Raw genomic sequence first — 13,953 nt, forward strand, 5'->3', positions numbered from 1 at the left:
AGCAATGAGCAGTCTGAAAATGAATTAAGAAAATAGGGTGATGGAAGTATTCTGGAATTAGATAGTGGGTGATGGTTGCACAATTTTGTGAATATACTAAAACTCACCAAATTGTATATTTTAAAAGGATGAATTTTATGGTATACAAATTACATCTCAAAAAATATATTGAGAAATTATTGTATCCAGAATATATCAGGAACTCATAACTCAATAACAAAAAAGCAAAAAACACAAAGTGAGCAAAAAATTTGAATAGGGCACACTTCTCATCAGAATGTATATGAATGACCAACAATACATGGAAAGGTGTTCAACATCATTATTTATTAGAGTACAAATTAATGTTACAAGTGTTGGTGAGTGTCAGGAGTACCTGACACTCTTCAGTCATTTGCTGGTGGAAATGCAAAATGGTATAGTCAAATTTGGAAGAAGTTTGACAGCTTCTTTAAAAAGTTAAGCATACTTACAGTACAAACCCAAAATAAATAGGTGTCTACCAAAATAAATGAAAACTTATGTCCACATAAAGAATTTTATATGAATGTTCATAACAGACTAATATGTCATAGTTAAAAACTGTCAACAACCCAGAATTCCATCAACAAGCAAATGCATGAACAAAATGTGGTGTATTCATCCAGTGGAATACTACTAAGCAATAAAAAGGAGTGGACTGCTGATATATGCAATAACATGAATGAATCTAAAAATACTGCGCTAAGTGAAAGAGGCCTGGTACAAAAGACTACATACTGTATGATTCCATTTATATGGAATTTTAAAAAATCCCCAAACTATAATGGCAGATTATAGTTGGCAGAAAGCAGATAAGTGGCAGATTATAATGGCAGAAAGCAGTTAAGTGGTTGTTTGGGGCCAGGAGTAAGGGCTAGAATTGATTGCAAAAGAGCACCAAGGAACTTTTTCAGGGGATGGAATTGTTCTAAGATTTTATTGTAGCAGTGGTTGCATGAGTATACATTTTCCAAAATTCATCAGACTTCACTTAAAATGGGTGAATTATATGGTATGTAAGTTTTACTTCAGTAAAGTTAGCTTTTAACATGCCTTATTAATGTATCTATGCAAATGGGGGATTTGTGGCCTCATTTCTAGTGATTTTTAAAATTAGCATCTTTTTCAGCCTGCATATCATTTTGCTTTTTCATCTTTATTTCTTTTTTTTGGCTGTGCTGCCCGGCTTGTGGGATCTTAGTACCCCGACCAGGGATTGAACCTGGGTCCCAGCAGTGAAAGCGCCAGAGACCTAACCTCTGGACCGTCAGGGAGTTCCCCTTTATTTCTTCTTTATAGCGTATTTCAGAATTTTGTACGTAATCCACATAATTAGTTGTTTTGCAAACAGTTGTTTGTTGAATGTCTGCTATGTGCCAAGCACTGGGAGGACACAGCCCCTACTCCCAGGTCCCAGGGACTACTCCCAGAGTCTTACAGGACAGGCTAATTTATTTTTAAAGTAGAAAGTATAAATGTAAGAACTGAAGTGTTTACACGGTATGGACGTACTAATTTTATCTCAATGGAACTAGGTAGTCTAAGGTGTCATTAAGTGGGGTCAGGAAAGGCTTCCCTGAGGAGCTGGAATTTGAAGGATGTTAGGAATTAATTGATCCAGTGGACAGGGGAAAGTAGACTAACTTGCCTCCTAAACGGATTTTCAGTTAAATAAAGAGGGGTGGGGGGTATATTTTGGTGTTTACAAGACTAACAAACTCCTTTAAAAATCAACTTTCAAGATATGAGTCCTTGGATCATTGATTCCACTGGTTCTGTTATTACTGAGTAGAGCTTCAGATTACCTGGCACTTAGAGCTCTCAAGTTTTTAAAAACTCCACCCTCTTTTTAAAACTGACTTTGTTTCACACTCATTCAGGGGCTAGGCAAATGATTTAGCACTGTCTGTTGTGAATTCCATGTTTTCGCTATTGTTCTTCTTTATCCACACTGACAGTCTTTGTCTTTTTAACCAAAAGTCACTTTCCCTTTGCCCCAAATTAACATTTGGTTTCATAGAGTAGCTAGGTTCTATAGGCTATATTCATCATATATGTGAAAACACTATTTTTAAAATAAATGTATAAATGAAGCAGATGCTATGGCACTTAGAAGTTAAATTTCAAAGAGAAATATTATGGGACTATTGGATATAACAGCTGGGAACCTTTTTCTCTCTTCTTTGCTCCTCTTACTCCCCTCACTTTATTTAGTTGACTCAGTTAAGAAAGTTTTCTTACTATCCAGAAGTAATTGATGAGAGTGACACTTAAAATATCTATAATGGGAAATGTTCATGATAAAGTGTCTTGAGAATTTTCTATTTCATATCTAAAAGGAAGAAGAAGAATTTTCAGTTCTTTGCAGCTGTCTGGGACTTCTGCCAACATTTTACCAAACAGAACATCCATTCATCAGTGCCTCCTGTCTGGATTGGCCAGTTCCAGCATTTGACATTATATCTCAGTGGTGTTTTGAGATAAATTCATTTACTGAAAGACATGCCGAACAAGGAAAGGTATGTAAAAAGAGTAATACTCACTTGCTATAGTGGTGACATGCTAACAGGTAAGAGAATAATGAAGAATTTAAAATTTCAGGTAATCTAGTCTTGGCAGTATTTATTAAACTAATTATTTTGAAAAAATGGTTTACTTATATTTATTTATGAGTGTAAAAGCAGAAATGTTTCAGTTAACAAAACTAAGGTATAGTATGTTACTTTTAGTTTGTTTTAGGTCATCAGGTTTTTATTGAATACCTTAAATAATCATAGCACTAGACTTGGAAGGTACAAAGGAATTTTAAGATAGACAAGGAACTTGTAAGCTTATTGGAAAGAGGACTGTCCCATAAAAATTAAAGATTTGGACTTGCACATCTAAAAGATCATGTCTTTAACTTTAAAATTTGCTGACTCTATGCTGCCAGCTCGATGGGTAAAGGTGTTGTGTTGGAGATGAGGGAATTGGAAAGGTGGAGAGCAGGCAGTGGTGGGTGGCTCTTAGTGACATGGTTTGGTGCTCAGACTTTCTTCTATCTAGAATTACAGTTTTTGAGAAATGGAATAATATGATGAAAGTAGTGTTTTAGGGAGGTAATTTTAGTGGCTTTTTTAGTAAGTAAAATTGACGCTATGGAAAAAGGGAAACCAGAGATTGTTTAGTGGTGAAGAAAATCTGGATTATTGTTTTGATAGCTAGCAGAAATTAGAATGTAACCAATACAAGAGACACATTTGAGAAAAATATATAGTCCTTGGTGACCAAGTGTACATGACTTTAAAATCTTGAACTCAAGTCGTCAGAAGAGTAGTAACTAGTATACATAGTTCTGATAGGAACCTGCTCCTGCTTAAAAACCACTGACGATGGCTGTCCCATTGGCTATGGAGAAAGACAGGAATCTTTACATGGCATTCACCATCTTGCTTGCCTTTCTATCGTCATTTTATACCACTTCCCAGCCACCACCTTGCTTAAACCACGAAAGAATATTTCTTAAGTATGCTATGCATTTTTTAAACATCTGTGCTATTGCTTATTGCTGTTACTTTTATTTAAAGCAATCTTCCTACTGTTTTCCTGTTAATCACCCATGAAGGCTTTGCTAAGATAAATGTTACCTCTTCTATAAAGCTTTATCTGAAAGTCCATCTCCCTCTATTATGTATGATAATACTTTTGCCACTGTTTCTAATAGTTGCCATGTTTTATCACTTTTGTTTGTTTAATGTGTCTGAATGGGGACTCCACAAGGCAAAAATTGTTTCTTGTTTATTCTTGAATCCCTAGTTCCTGGAAAGTACCTGATATAGACTAGTCACCTAATAAGTATTTGTGAAACAATTAAATGGTGGATTAATGTCATTGGGAGAAATAGAACTGATGAAAGGGGAACCGATTTCAGGAAAAACGAGAATTTTAATTTAATGTCAAAGGAACGATAGAAAAATTAGTATTTCAGATGGAGGTTGTCACTAGACTTAATTCTTAAAACATTGAAGTGAATAACAAAGGCAAGGTAAGCATAAATAATAAATGTCTCTGCTTTTGTTCATTTTCATTTTCTATTGAAATCCTTAAAGAGATATTATCTCATTTTATACTTTTTTTAAAAGGAAAGGAGAATTGTAGAGGTTAATTGAACCTTGTGTATCATGTATAAAAATATTTTCCTATCTAGTAGTTGCTTTATTCACAATTATAGCTATAATCTGAAGTTATATTTTGATGTCTGAAAACCTATGAGGAATGTCTTGGAGTAAGTTGGGTATTATTGTAGAACCAGGACAGGAGAAAAAGTGATGAGCATACTTAAAATTATTTTGTCTTTATATGTGCCATGGGATAAGCAATAGATAAAAACAAAATCACTTGATAGTATAAGAATAAGCCTGCCTTTTTAGATGAATGATTATTGTTGTGAATATTGATAGAAAATAAGAATTCACCATTTAAATATATTTCATCTTTTTGTAAAATTGAGTGATAACTATTTGTTTTAGAGTCAGACCAGTAGATATTTATTTATTTATACGTATGCGGAAGTTTTATATTATTTGAATGCAACCCTATCTGACCTGCACCCCGACACTTGTCCCTTCACTCTGTTCTATCTCTAACCTCAACTCTGTCCATTTGTCAACCAGATTTCTTTTTAACCAGCAACTGTAAATTTGAATAGAGAGACTTAGATAAATATAAACAGTGAATGGAGCTGAATAGTGCAACAGCTTCCCTTGAAAGATGGTCTGAATTACTGCTTCTCCTTTCTTGTAACAGCTAAGATTCTTTGATTGCAGACAGTTTGGTTGCAAACCTCTGGTCTGTTTTCTCTGAAGCGCTACTGCTAGATGACTCCATCTCAACCACTTTCCTTCCCTATACATATATATATATATATATATATGCTCCAAATTCAGATTCCTGAGAGAGAGAATCTGACTGGCCTAATTTGCATCATATGTATACCCTTGTGATGGGGCAGGATCTTGTGATGGGGCAACCCCATCAGATCTGTATGGAGCAGGAAAAGAGGTTATTTTCCAAAATAAGTCATATAATGCTGTCAATGTAGGAAGGCAGATGAGGTTGCTAGACAAATTGGAAAAAATGAACACTGGTGGCCCTCTCCCTTCACATATTACCTCCCCAGCACATAGACATCCTTCTTCTCATTCACAGAGTTTCATTTCTTGCCCTGTTTAAAATGATGTAACTGTTCCCTTTACAACCACAGATGCAGCCACCATTTCCCAAATACCTAACCTGAAGTCACATCCTATAGTTACATCATCAAGCTTCCCTGAATCCAGAGGCTCTGGGAGATGTCCATTCCTTCTATGATTTATTGTTCTTACACCCCAATGGCCTGGAAAATTTTAATTAGCACCTACTCACCCTGAATTCAGTAGTAGGAGAAAGGAAAAGAGAATGAAAAATATTACAAAAATATATGCCACAACAAGCAAGAAAATTTTAAATTAGTCATAAAACTGTAGCTAATATACAGTCAAATATATGACTTTCTTCTTTCACCTTCTTTGACCAGCACCTCAACTGGTTGGATTTATTTGAACAAAGATGTGATCCAAACTTTATTCTGAGAGGTCTGAGCTCAGTGATTTGTCCTGTCATGCTTATATAAGACTGTAATAGTTTTGTGTGAAATGTTTACCTTTCAAGCCTGAACGCGCTAGGGGTGAGGGTGGGGTGTATCTCTAAGTTTCGAACATACTGCTACCGGAGCTATTTCTATTTCATTTGATGAGGTCACTCCCTCCAGACAATACTGTAAGCCATTGCCTTTCTTTTCCGAGTGGTATTAGGGAACCTAGAGTGGTCAGATGACATTTAGTTTTTAATTCAGTGGAACTATAATTAAGTCCCTTGTTGGCAGATAGCACACAGCTTCCTTACGATAGTACTGAAACCACAGAAGAATCCAGAATAGCAGGGAAACAGAAATTAAAGACCGAATTTTTAGGTCTAATTATGAGAGATGCCACCCTCTGGTTCCCAAACCTGTGCACTCCATCTGTAATAGAACAATCAATCACCCTTATGTACTGGTTGCTTTTTTAGCTCGTATACCTCATTCTGTAGGAGCATATACCTCATTCAATAGATGTTTCTTTCCTTCTAGTTGGTACCATCTAAAAATTCATCAGCAAAGTAGTTCATCATTTAAAAGACCAGTGACTTTTTTCAGATGATTGACTATATATATGTTAAGATTAGTTAATTCCATAGACATCCACCTATTGCGTTACATCTTTCTTTATGCAGAAAATTCTTTGATTAGAGACCATGTGGTGTGTGCTACTGGGTAATTTACAACCTAATCTGGATAAGTATCAAGTTCATTGAGGACAAATTGCTGTTCCTTCCACTGATGGAAGGGTTCCACATATAATGAACCCGTTACAGAATATGCAGTCTTTGGAGTCCGGGGTTGGGTACTGAGTACTGGCAAACAGCATATTGTAAGCCCATATATTGTCCTTATCCTTGCTTCCATGGCTGCTTTATCCATGAACATATTGATAAACACCAAGCTGGATACTTAGTTATTGGACTGATTTAGATGTATTATGGCTATAAGTAATATGAGATGATCACCATGTGAATTGCCAGCCTCCATACAGTTTCTTAAGATAATAGATTCATACTACATTTTATCTGATTTAAGTGTTAATGAAGTAACATCTAGGAAAAAAAATTAATGCTATTTCCAGTATTTTTATACAACTGCAAAACATGAACAAAATACCCTGTAGGGAAATTTAACTAATTTGGTTTCTTTTTTTCACACTTACTGAGAAAATTTATGAAAAGAGTTGTAGCCCCAGCACTTACGGATACAAAAGATCTTAACAGCTTGAGGTGTAAGATTTTTCATCTTCTAGGAAGGAAAGATTATAAAGTATTGAAATAGAAATATGAATTATAACCATGATCTTCCCTAAAGAAAAAGCCAGTGAATTGTTTGTTTATCTAAGAAAGGTCAAAAACTTGGTTTTGGGGCTTTCTTGGTGGCACAGTGGTTGAGAATCTGCCTGCTAGTGCAGGGAACATGGGTTCGAGCCCTGGTCTGGGAGGATCCCACATGCCACGGAGCAACTAGGCCCGTGAGCCACAACTACTGAGCCTGCGTGTCTGGAGCCTGTGCTGTGCAACAAGAGAGGCCGCGATAGTGAGAGGCCCGCGCACTGCAATGAAGAGTGGCCCCCACTTGCCACAACTAGAGAAAGCCCTCGCACAGAAACGAAGACCCAACACAGCAAAAATAAATAAATTAATTAATAAACTCCTACCTCCAACATCCAAAAAAAAAAACCAAAAAAACTTGGTTTTGAAAAATGTGTATAACTGTTTAAAATTATGTATTAAGAATATTTAAAAACAAGTACATCTATGTATATTTTCCATGCATGCTTAGTTATATCTAATATTTTTCTTTTAAAGTAATAACAAATTTAAATGTTTTAGGTGCTTAGTCTAAAAACTTACATCATGTTTTAATTGAAAATTACATTAAAATAGAGAATAGTAATTGCTGAAGTACTATTTTAGTCATTTGTAAAATGGAAATGGGAAGAGTGTTAATAAAGGAAATAAACCACATTCTTGGAGATAGATTTTCTTTTCTTAAAAAAAAAAAAAAGGCCTTTTAAAAAAATATATATTTTGTGTTAGTGACTTAAATACATAGGACTAATGAATATTTTTGAATAATGATTTAGGCCTTGCTTATCCAAGAGTCAAGATGGAAATTGCCACACCTACTACAGTTGCCTGAAAATTATAACACCATTTTCCAGTACTACCACAGAAAAACCTGTAGTGTCTGCACCAAGGTTCCTAAAGATCCTGCCGTTTGCCTTGTTTGTGGTACTTTTGTATGCCTGAAAGGACTTTGCTGCAAGCAACAAAGTTACTGTGAATGTGTATTGGTAAGCAAGAGTAAATAGTATAAAATTTATGAAAACTCAAATCTCATATCACATGGAAATATGGTATATATGGTCAAGGCAGCTCTTCAAATTTCTTTGAATTAAATACACGATACATATAAGGATCTTGTTTTTGTTGTTGTTGTTTTAAATCCAGTAGAAAGGTAAAAACAAAAACAATGACAACAACAAAAAAACACCTGGGGTTTTATTTAAGTGAGTAAAATTTTTCGTAAGTGCAGCTTCAGTTCCTCTCCCTAATCCGGCTGCCCTTTAATGGTATATGTGTTTAGATGTTGTGCCGTGAAATAGCAATCATATATGCTGTTGTAGACACTAGCATCTGAATTAGGTTTAGGTTAGCTCTTAATTGATTACCTAGGTAATCCTTATCCAAATTCCTCCTAATATATTGTTAATAAAGTATTAAGAATGAGTTAATGTTTAACTTAGGTGAAATCTGATTTTAAAACATTTAAATATTTCTGTATTATTTAGAAGACAAGGCATTCTTGATTTTCTTATAAAGTCCATTTGATTATGAAGTTCATTCATATATTTTTAATTTTTTAGCATTCTCAAAACTGTGGTGCTGGAACAGGGATTTTCCTTTTGATCAATGCCTCAGTGATTATCATCATTCGAGGGCACCGCTTCTGTCTCTGGGGTTCTGTGTATTTGGATGCTCATGGAGAGGAAGACCGAGATCTTAGGTTAGATGTGCATGGATATATTCACCTGTTTTATTGAAGTTTGGCCAGTAAGAATAATGTACCATTCCTGACTTTGTAATTATAATAATTATTATTTTTTATTTCTGGCAGTCATTAATTTAGAGCTATTTCTATTTGGGGAGATATTTTCCCCATCATCATGTTAAAGAAATATGAAATAAACCAAATTACTATGTGAGATTTTTGCTATAAAGAATCTATTTTTTAAAATGTGTGTGAAATCTTCATTGTATTATATTACTTTTAATACTTTCTTTTTTCCTTTTTATTCTAGGCGAGGCAAGCCTCTCTACATTTGTAAAGAAAGATACAAAGTTCTTGAACAACAGTGGATTTCTCATACTTTTGATCACATCAATAAAAGATGGGGTCCACATTACAATGGGCTGTGACTCACCACCTTAGCATTGCATTTTATCATTTTCATTAAGAATTTATCAACAATAAGCTTTAACTTAATTTGGGGGATTAACGCTTTGCTGAGGGAAAGAAAGAAAACATACATTATAAAGCCTTTCCAAAATTAGGTGCTTGGTAATCACATTAATGGTATAATAATTTTTTTTTAAGTATATGGAGAGCATAACAAGTAAGAAGTTAAATCATTCTTTAATGGTCCTTTTTTTGTTTAAGTCCACAATTAATAAGAAGCACAACTTGTTGACAAAATCATTTAAAAATGATTCTCCCAACAATGCATATCTGCTATTCATTGATATTTAGAGTGGGTGTGGTTTATTTAAAGTTTTACTGCTTCTTTATATCTGTGTGTTTTAATTTGCATCTGCTAAACGTAATGCATCCTTTCCCTCTGCCATTCTTGTGTTGATTTGAGATTTTTGCTGTATGTAATTAGAAAAAAATGTAAAACTTGATTTATGTGAAATACTGTATAGTAAAATTTGGTCTAATAGTAGAACTTTACAATTTTTTCTTATTGTGAGGAATCTGTTAAAAGTTTAAGGCTTTGCTGAAAACTTAATTCATTCTCAGGAATTTCATAAATATTCTCCCCAGGTAAATAATTGAAATAGTTGTAAAATAAGTAGATAGCTGCTGTTAATATAATACAGTACATTTTGGGGGACATGTGTGGTTGGGGGAGTCCCTAAAAATCAAAATTTGCTATTTCATTTGGATGAATTACTTGAGGTAGTAACAAACAGATTTTATTATAAAATCAGAAGTTTTAAGAACATATACAAGGCAGATTTTGATTCTCTGCGTGCCCACCTTTTATTACCAACCAAGTTTTTGTTTAAATGATTGGATTGGAAAAATGCTCTGACTTCCCCACAAATGAAGTATAGTTCTGGAACTTTCCTTATCAGCTCCAGAGGTTCACCTATATTGTATCTGTGCAATGTTATCACTGCTATTTCTGCTCGGTTTCCTAAAAGGGAAGAAAAAAGGCTCAGTGGTGATGATCCTCATGAATGAGCTGTACATCTGCATTCTTGTTAGAAGCTGCAGTGAAAAGCAATTTATGTTTGTAGGGTTTTTAAGTTAGTAAGAATGGAAATGATTGAGCTAAAACCCACTCTACTTACAGAGGGAAGGTGACAGAAAAGCATGTGATATATTGCTACCAAAATTTATCTTCCAAATGATTCAATAATTTGATGATTATTTAATATATAGTGCTATCAAGCAATTCCTGGTACTTTGGACTTCCATGGCTTGTTATATAAAATTACATTTTTACATGTAAAAATAAACTAAAAAAATCTAATGATAAACTATAAAAATAAAGTCAGATCTGTGTTCTAAAAATTATTGAATGACATGATATTACAGGATATAAAAGTGGACATTAAACGATGGCCTTGCATCAAAACAGAACAGTAAATATTCAAATGTGTTCAAAAAGTCAAAAAATTACCTATAGCTCTACAATAAAAATACAATATGGAAGTAGCTTGCTATTTTTATATACATTTCCAAAATATTAAGTTAACTTTCTGAAAGACTAGAATGATTCTGTTTAATTAAACAGCTGTTCTTTCCAACACATTGCTACTTTTTAAAATACTGTATCATAAGTTCAGCCTGTCTTATTTTTTGCATCGGTCATTATGGATACCAGACCAGATACTTTTGTTCTTCAGGTGTGGTTGAAGAACAAAATGCTAATTTACATCTCTAGTAAATACTGTTACAGGATTCATGAACTTGAATAATTCTACAGTTTGAAACTCTGATGCTATATATACATGGTATAATGTACTCAGACTTTGGTTACTACATATTTAAAATGGAATGTTTTATGGTTGTGCATACGGATGTGAAGTGAAAATATTAGCCTTAACATTAAAATTTGGGTATTTGATAGTGTTTATTTTGATATTGGTGAATTAGTCACCAGTAAAATTTTAAAAAGCACTTGGTTGAAAATTGTACTTGAATTACATACATGCATGCTGCTAAACTAGAACTTTAATTTTTTCCCCATAACTTTTATAAGTCCCATTTATAAACCCACTTTTAAAAATAACAGGTCCAAGTTAGAGTGATGTGTGTATATTATTCAAAAAAATGTACTGGTGTGATATCTTGTATGAATGATCATTTAAATACAGTACATTACTGTAGAAGCTAAATCAATCTTTATAAGCAAGCAGAAATTACAAAACTAGGAATAATCAACATTGTAAGATATGTTAATAAAAACCTACTGTCATTTGGTTTGTGAAAGGTCCTTAAAATGTTTAATTCTTACATGTTTTTGTCCAAAGATATTGACAATAATATATGTAAGTGAGCATAGATGAAAAGATCAAAGCGTAACATCATATTTGCTGTAAGGTGGAGTTAATATAAAGGGTTTGCTTTTCCTTTAACCACTTACTTAACAGAGCTAGTTCCTGTTTCTTCTGTCTTTGTCTCATAACTAATGCAAAGCCTTTGCTAAGTGTTCTTTCTTTGTGTTTTTAGAATCAGGAAATGGGTGAAGGGAGAGGAAATGGGTTTTTAGAGAAGGAAATGGATGTGCATATCTGAAGAACACTGCTGTGGTCCTTTTTGCTTTCTGAGAATCTCCAGCTAAACTTCAGAAATCTGAAGGCTTTATGATAATGTTTATTCTGATTAATCTGTATCTTCTTTGAATTGACAGTTCTTGCCCCTACCCCTCCGTCCTGTAGCTCACCAGCCAGTTATCAACTAGGAATCCATTTGTGTTCACAAACCTTTTTTTCTGTTTTATGTAATTTGATATTGATTTCCGTGACTTAGAAAAGATGCTGACTGAAAGCACCGAAGGCTTGGAGGTAACAGCAGTATTAGAGGAGGTGTGGCCCAAGGGTTTCTGTAACATCTCCAGGATTGTAACTGCTAACTCTCAGGTTCCTGTTGTTGGCTTTCATTTGAGGTCATGTTGAACAACAACAACAAACAAAACAAAACAACATGGTTTTAACCACTAGAATCAAAACACGAAGACAAGGTGCATTCACTGGTGGTTATGCCTGACACTTGATGGTTAGTGGGAGAGCAGAAGACTTGTGACTGTCTCAGTCCCATTCACAGCATATAGTTCTTTCCTTTAACTTTATGATCTGGCTGGATGATATCAAGCATTGCTTAGTTCATCAGGGATGAGCTGAATGGCAACGTGATCACTTCTCGATTCGTGGCACTTCAAGCTCCCTTGATAATGGGGCACATTAACTATGGAAGAGCTATTACCTACCATCCTAGTGTACAGTAATCAACTAGCAGTGGAGTGAAGCTAACTTCAACTGATGCAACACAATGAAAAGGCATAATGGGACCTTATGTAGAGCTGCCTTTGTGCGAGTTAAATCAATGTAAAATGCAGCAATACCAAAATCGATGCAGCCGAGCCCAAGAGCAGGCTGGGGAAGTAGAGTCAAGAGCACAAATAAAAGCTTGAGGGGAAGACAGAGGGACAAGAGAAAGGAAAAAAGTCTAGAGCAAAGAGGATTCATATCTGATTACCTCTTATTAGTGCAGAGAAGCAGATAAGAGTTGATAGTGGAACAGGCCTAGTATATCTGGGAGCTTGAGTTAAATGTTTAGACATATGGTAGGAGAGAATAGGCTAGAAATATAAGAGCGGTACCACAGAAGTCATACTGAGAGCCCAGTAGGGTTAGAAGCCATAACATCTAAATGGAAGCAATTAGAAAGGTTCTATGACTTTATAGGGCCCCTGAGATCAACAGGGCTTTTTTCTGTTATGATCTGTTTATATTTACATGGTACATTTTAAGACAATGGTTGCATTGGTCATACGTAGTAGAAACCATTAAAAAGTTAAGAAAATGTACATCATACACTTATGTATATATATTTTTTACAGAGAGGTAAAAAGGCTTATAAAAAAATCAGTACAGGGCTTCCCTGGTGGCGCAGTGGTTGAGAATCTGCCTGCCAATGAAGGGGACACGGGTTCAAGCCCTGGTCTGGGAAGATCCCACATGCCGTGGAGCAGCTAGGCCCGTGAGCCGCAACTACTGAGCTTGCGCGTATGGAGCTTGTGCTCCGCAACAAGAGAGGCCGCGATAGTGAGAGGCCTGCGCACCGCGATGAAGAGTGGCCCGTGCTCGCCACAAGTAGAGAAAGCCCTCGCACAGAAACGAAGACCCAACACAGCCAAAAATAAATAAATTAATAATAATTAAAAAATCAATACCGTGGGGTTTTTAGTATACAGATAAGGACTGGATTATCTTCTACATGATGATTAGGACCAGATTGAAAAGACGAGAGGCCAATAGGAAGAAAAAAAAGTGAAATCCTAGAAGGAAGGGTATTTTAAGAGAGAGAAACCAGTAAACAGTAAGTGCTGTGGAGAGGTTAAGTGACATATAAGCTACAGAAGAATTCATTGTATTTTGGACTAAGTGATATCCTTGATCATAGTTTTGATGAAATGGTAGTGGTAGAAGCCAAGGTATAGCTTCTGGAGGTGAGAAAGTAGAAAGTTAATAATGAAGTAGAGGCGTAGAACACAATTTTCTAAGTCTCCCTAGAGTGTCCAGGACTTATCCATGTCTGCAGGACACCTGGTCATGTATGCATCAAAATCTACTTCCAATTGGTTTTTGTTCTTATTCAGATGGTATGTTACCATCTGAGTCTAGGGCATAAAGTCCACAGACCTGGGTTTGAATTACCTCTCTTTATCTCAGTATAGTTAGGAATATGCCCTTTTTCAAACAACAGAAACCTGTCTAAGCAATGGTTTGAAGAAGGAAGGGGTTTATTAGTTTCAA

General features: G+C 35.1%; 1 protein-coding gene across 6 annotated transcripts in view; it reads left to right on the top strand.

The window, feature by feature from the left end:
• The window catches only part of UBR3 (ubiquitin protein ligase E3 component n-recognin 3), a 228,265-nt gene extending 217,779 nt beyond the window's left edge, over positions 1 to 10,486 (top strand). For all 6 annotated transcript variants that reach the window (XM_059053502.2, XM_059053505.2, XM_059053506.2 and 3 more), the window contains 4 exons: positions 2,361 to 2,540; positions 7,770 to 7,979; positions 8,553 to 8,692; positions 8,988 to 10,486. In XM_059053502.2, coding sequence (XP_058909485.1) covers positions 2,361 to 2,540; positions 7,770 to 7,979; positions 8,553 to 8,692; positions 8,988 to 9,105 — 648 coding nt within the window. In that variant the 3' untranslated portion in view covers positions 9,106 to 10,486. The remainder of the gene's footprint in view (positions 1 to 2,360; positions 2,541 to 7,769; positions 7,980 to 8,552; positions 8,693 to 8,987) is intronic.
• Positions 10,487 to 13,953: the final 3,467 nt, after the last annotated feature.

The sequence above is a fragment of the Kogia breviceps genome, chromosome 2 (genome assembly GCF_026419965.1).
Source record: "Kogia breviceps isolate mKogBre1 chromosome 2, mKogBre1 haplotype 1, whole genome shotgun sequence".
In the NCBI taxonomy this organism is placed as follows: Eukaryota; Metazoa; Chordata; class Mammalia; order Artiodactyla; family Physeteridae; genus Kogia; species Kogia breviceps.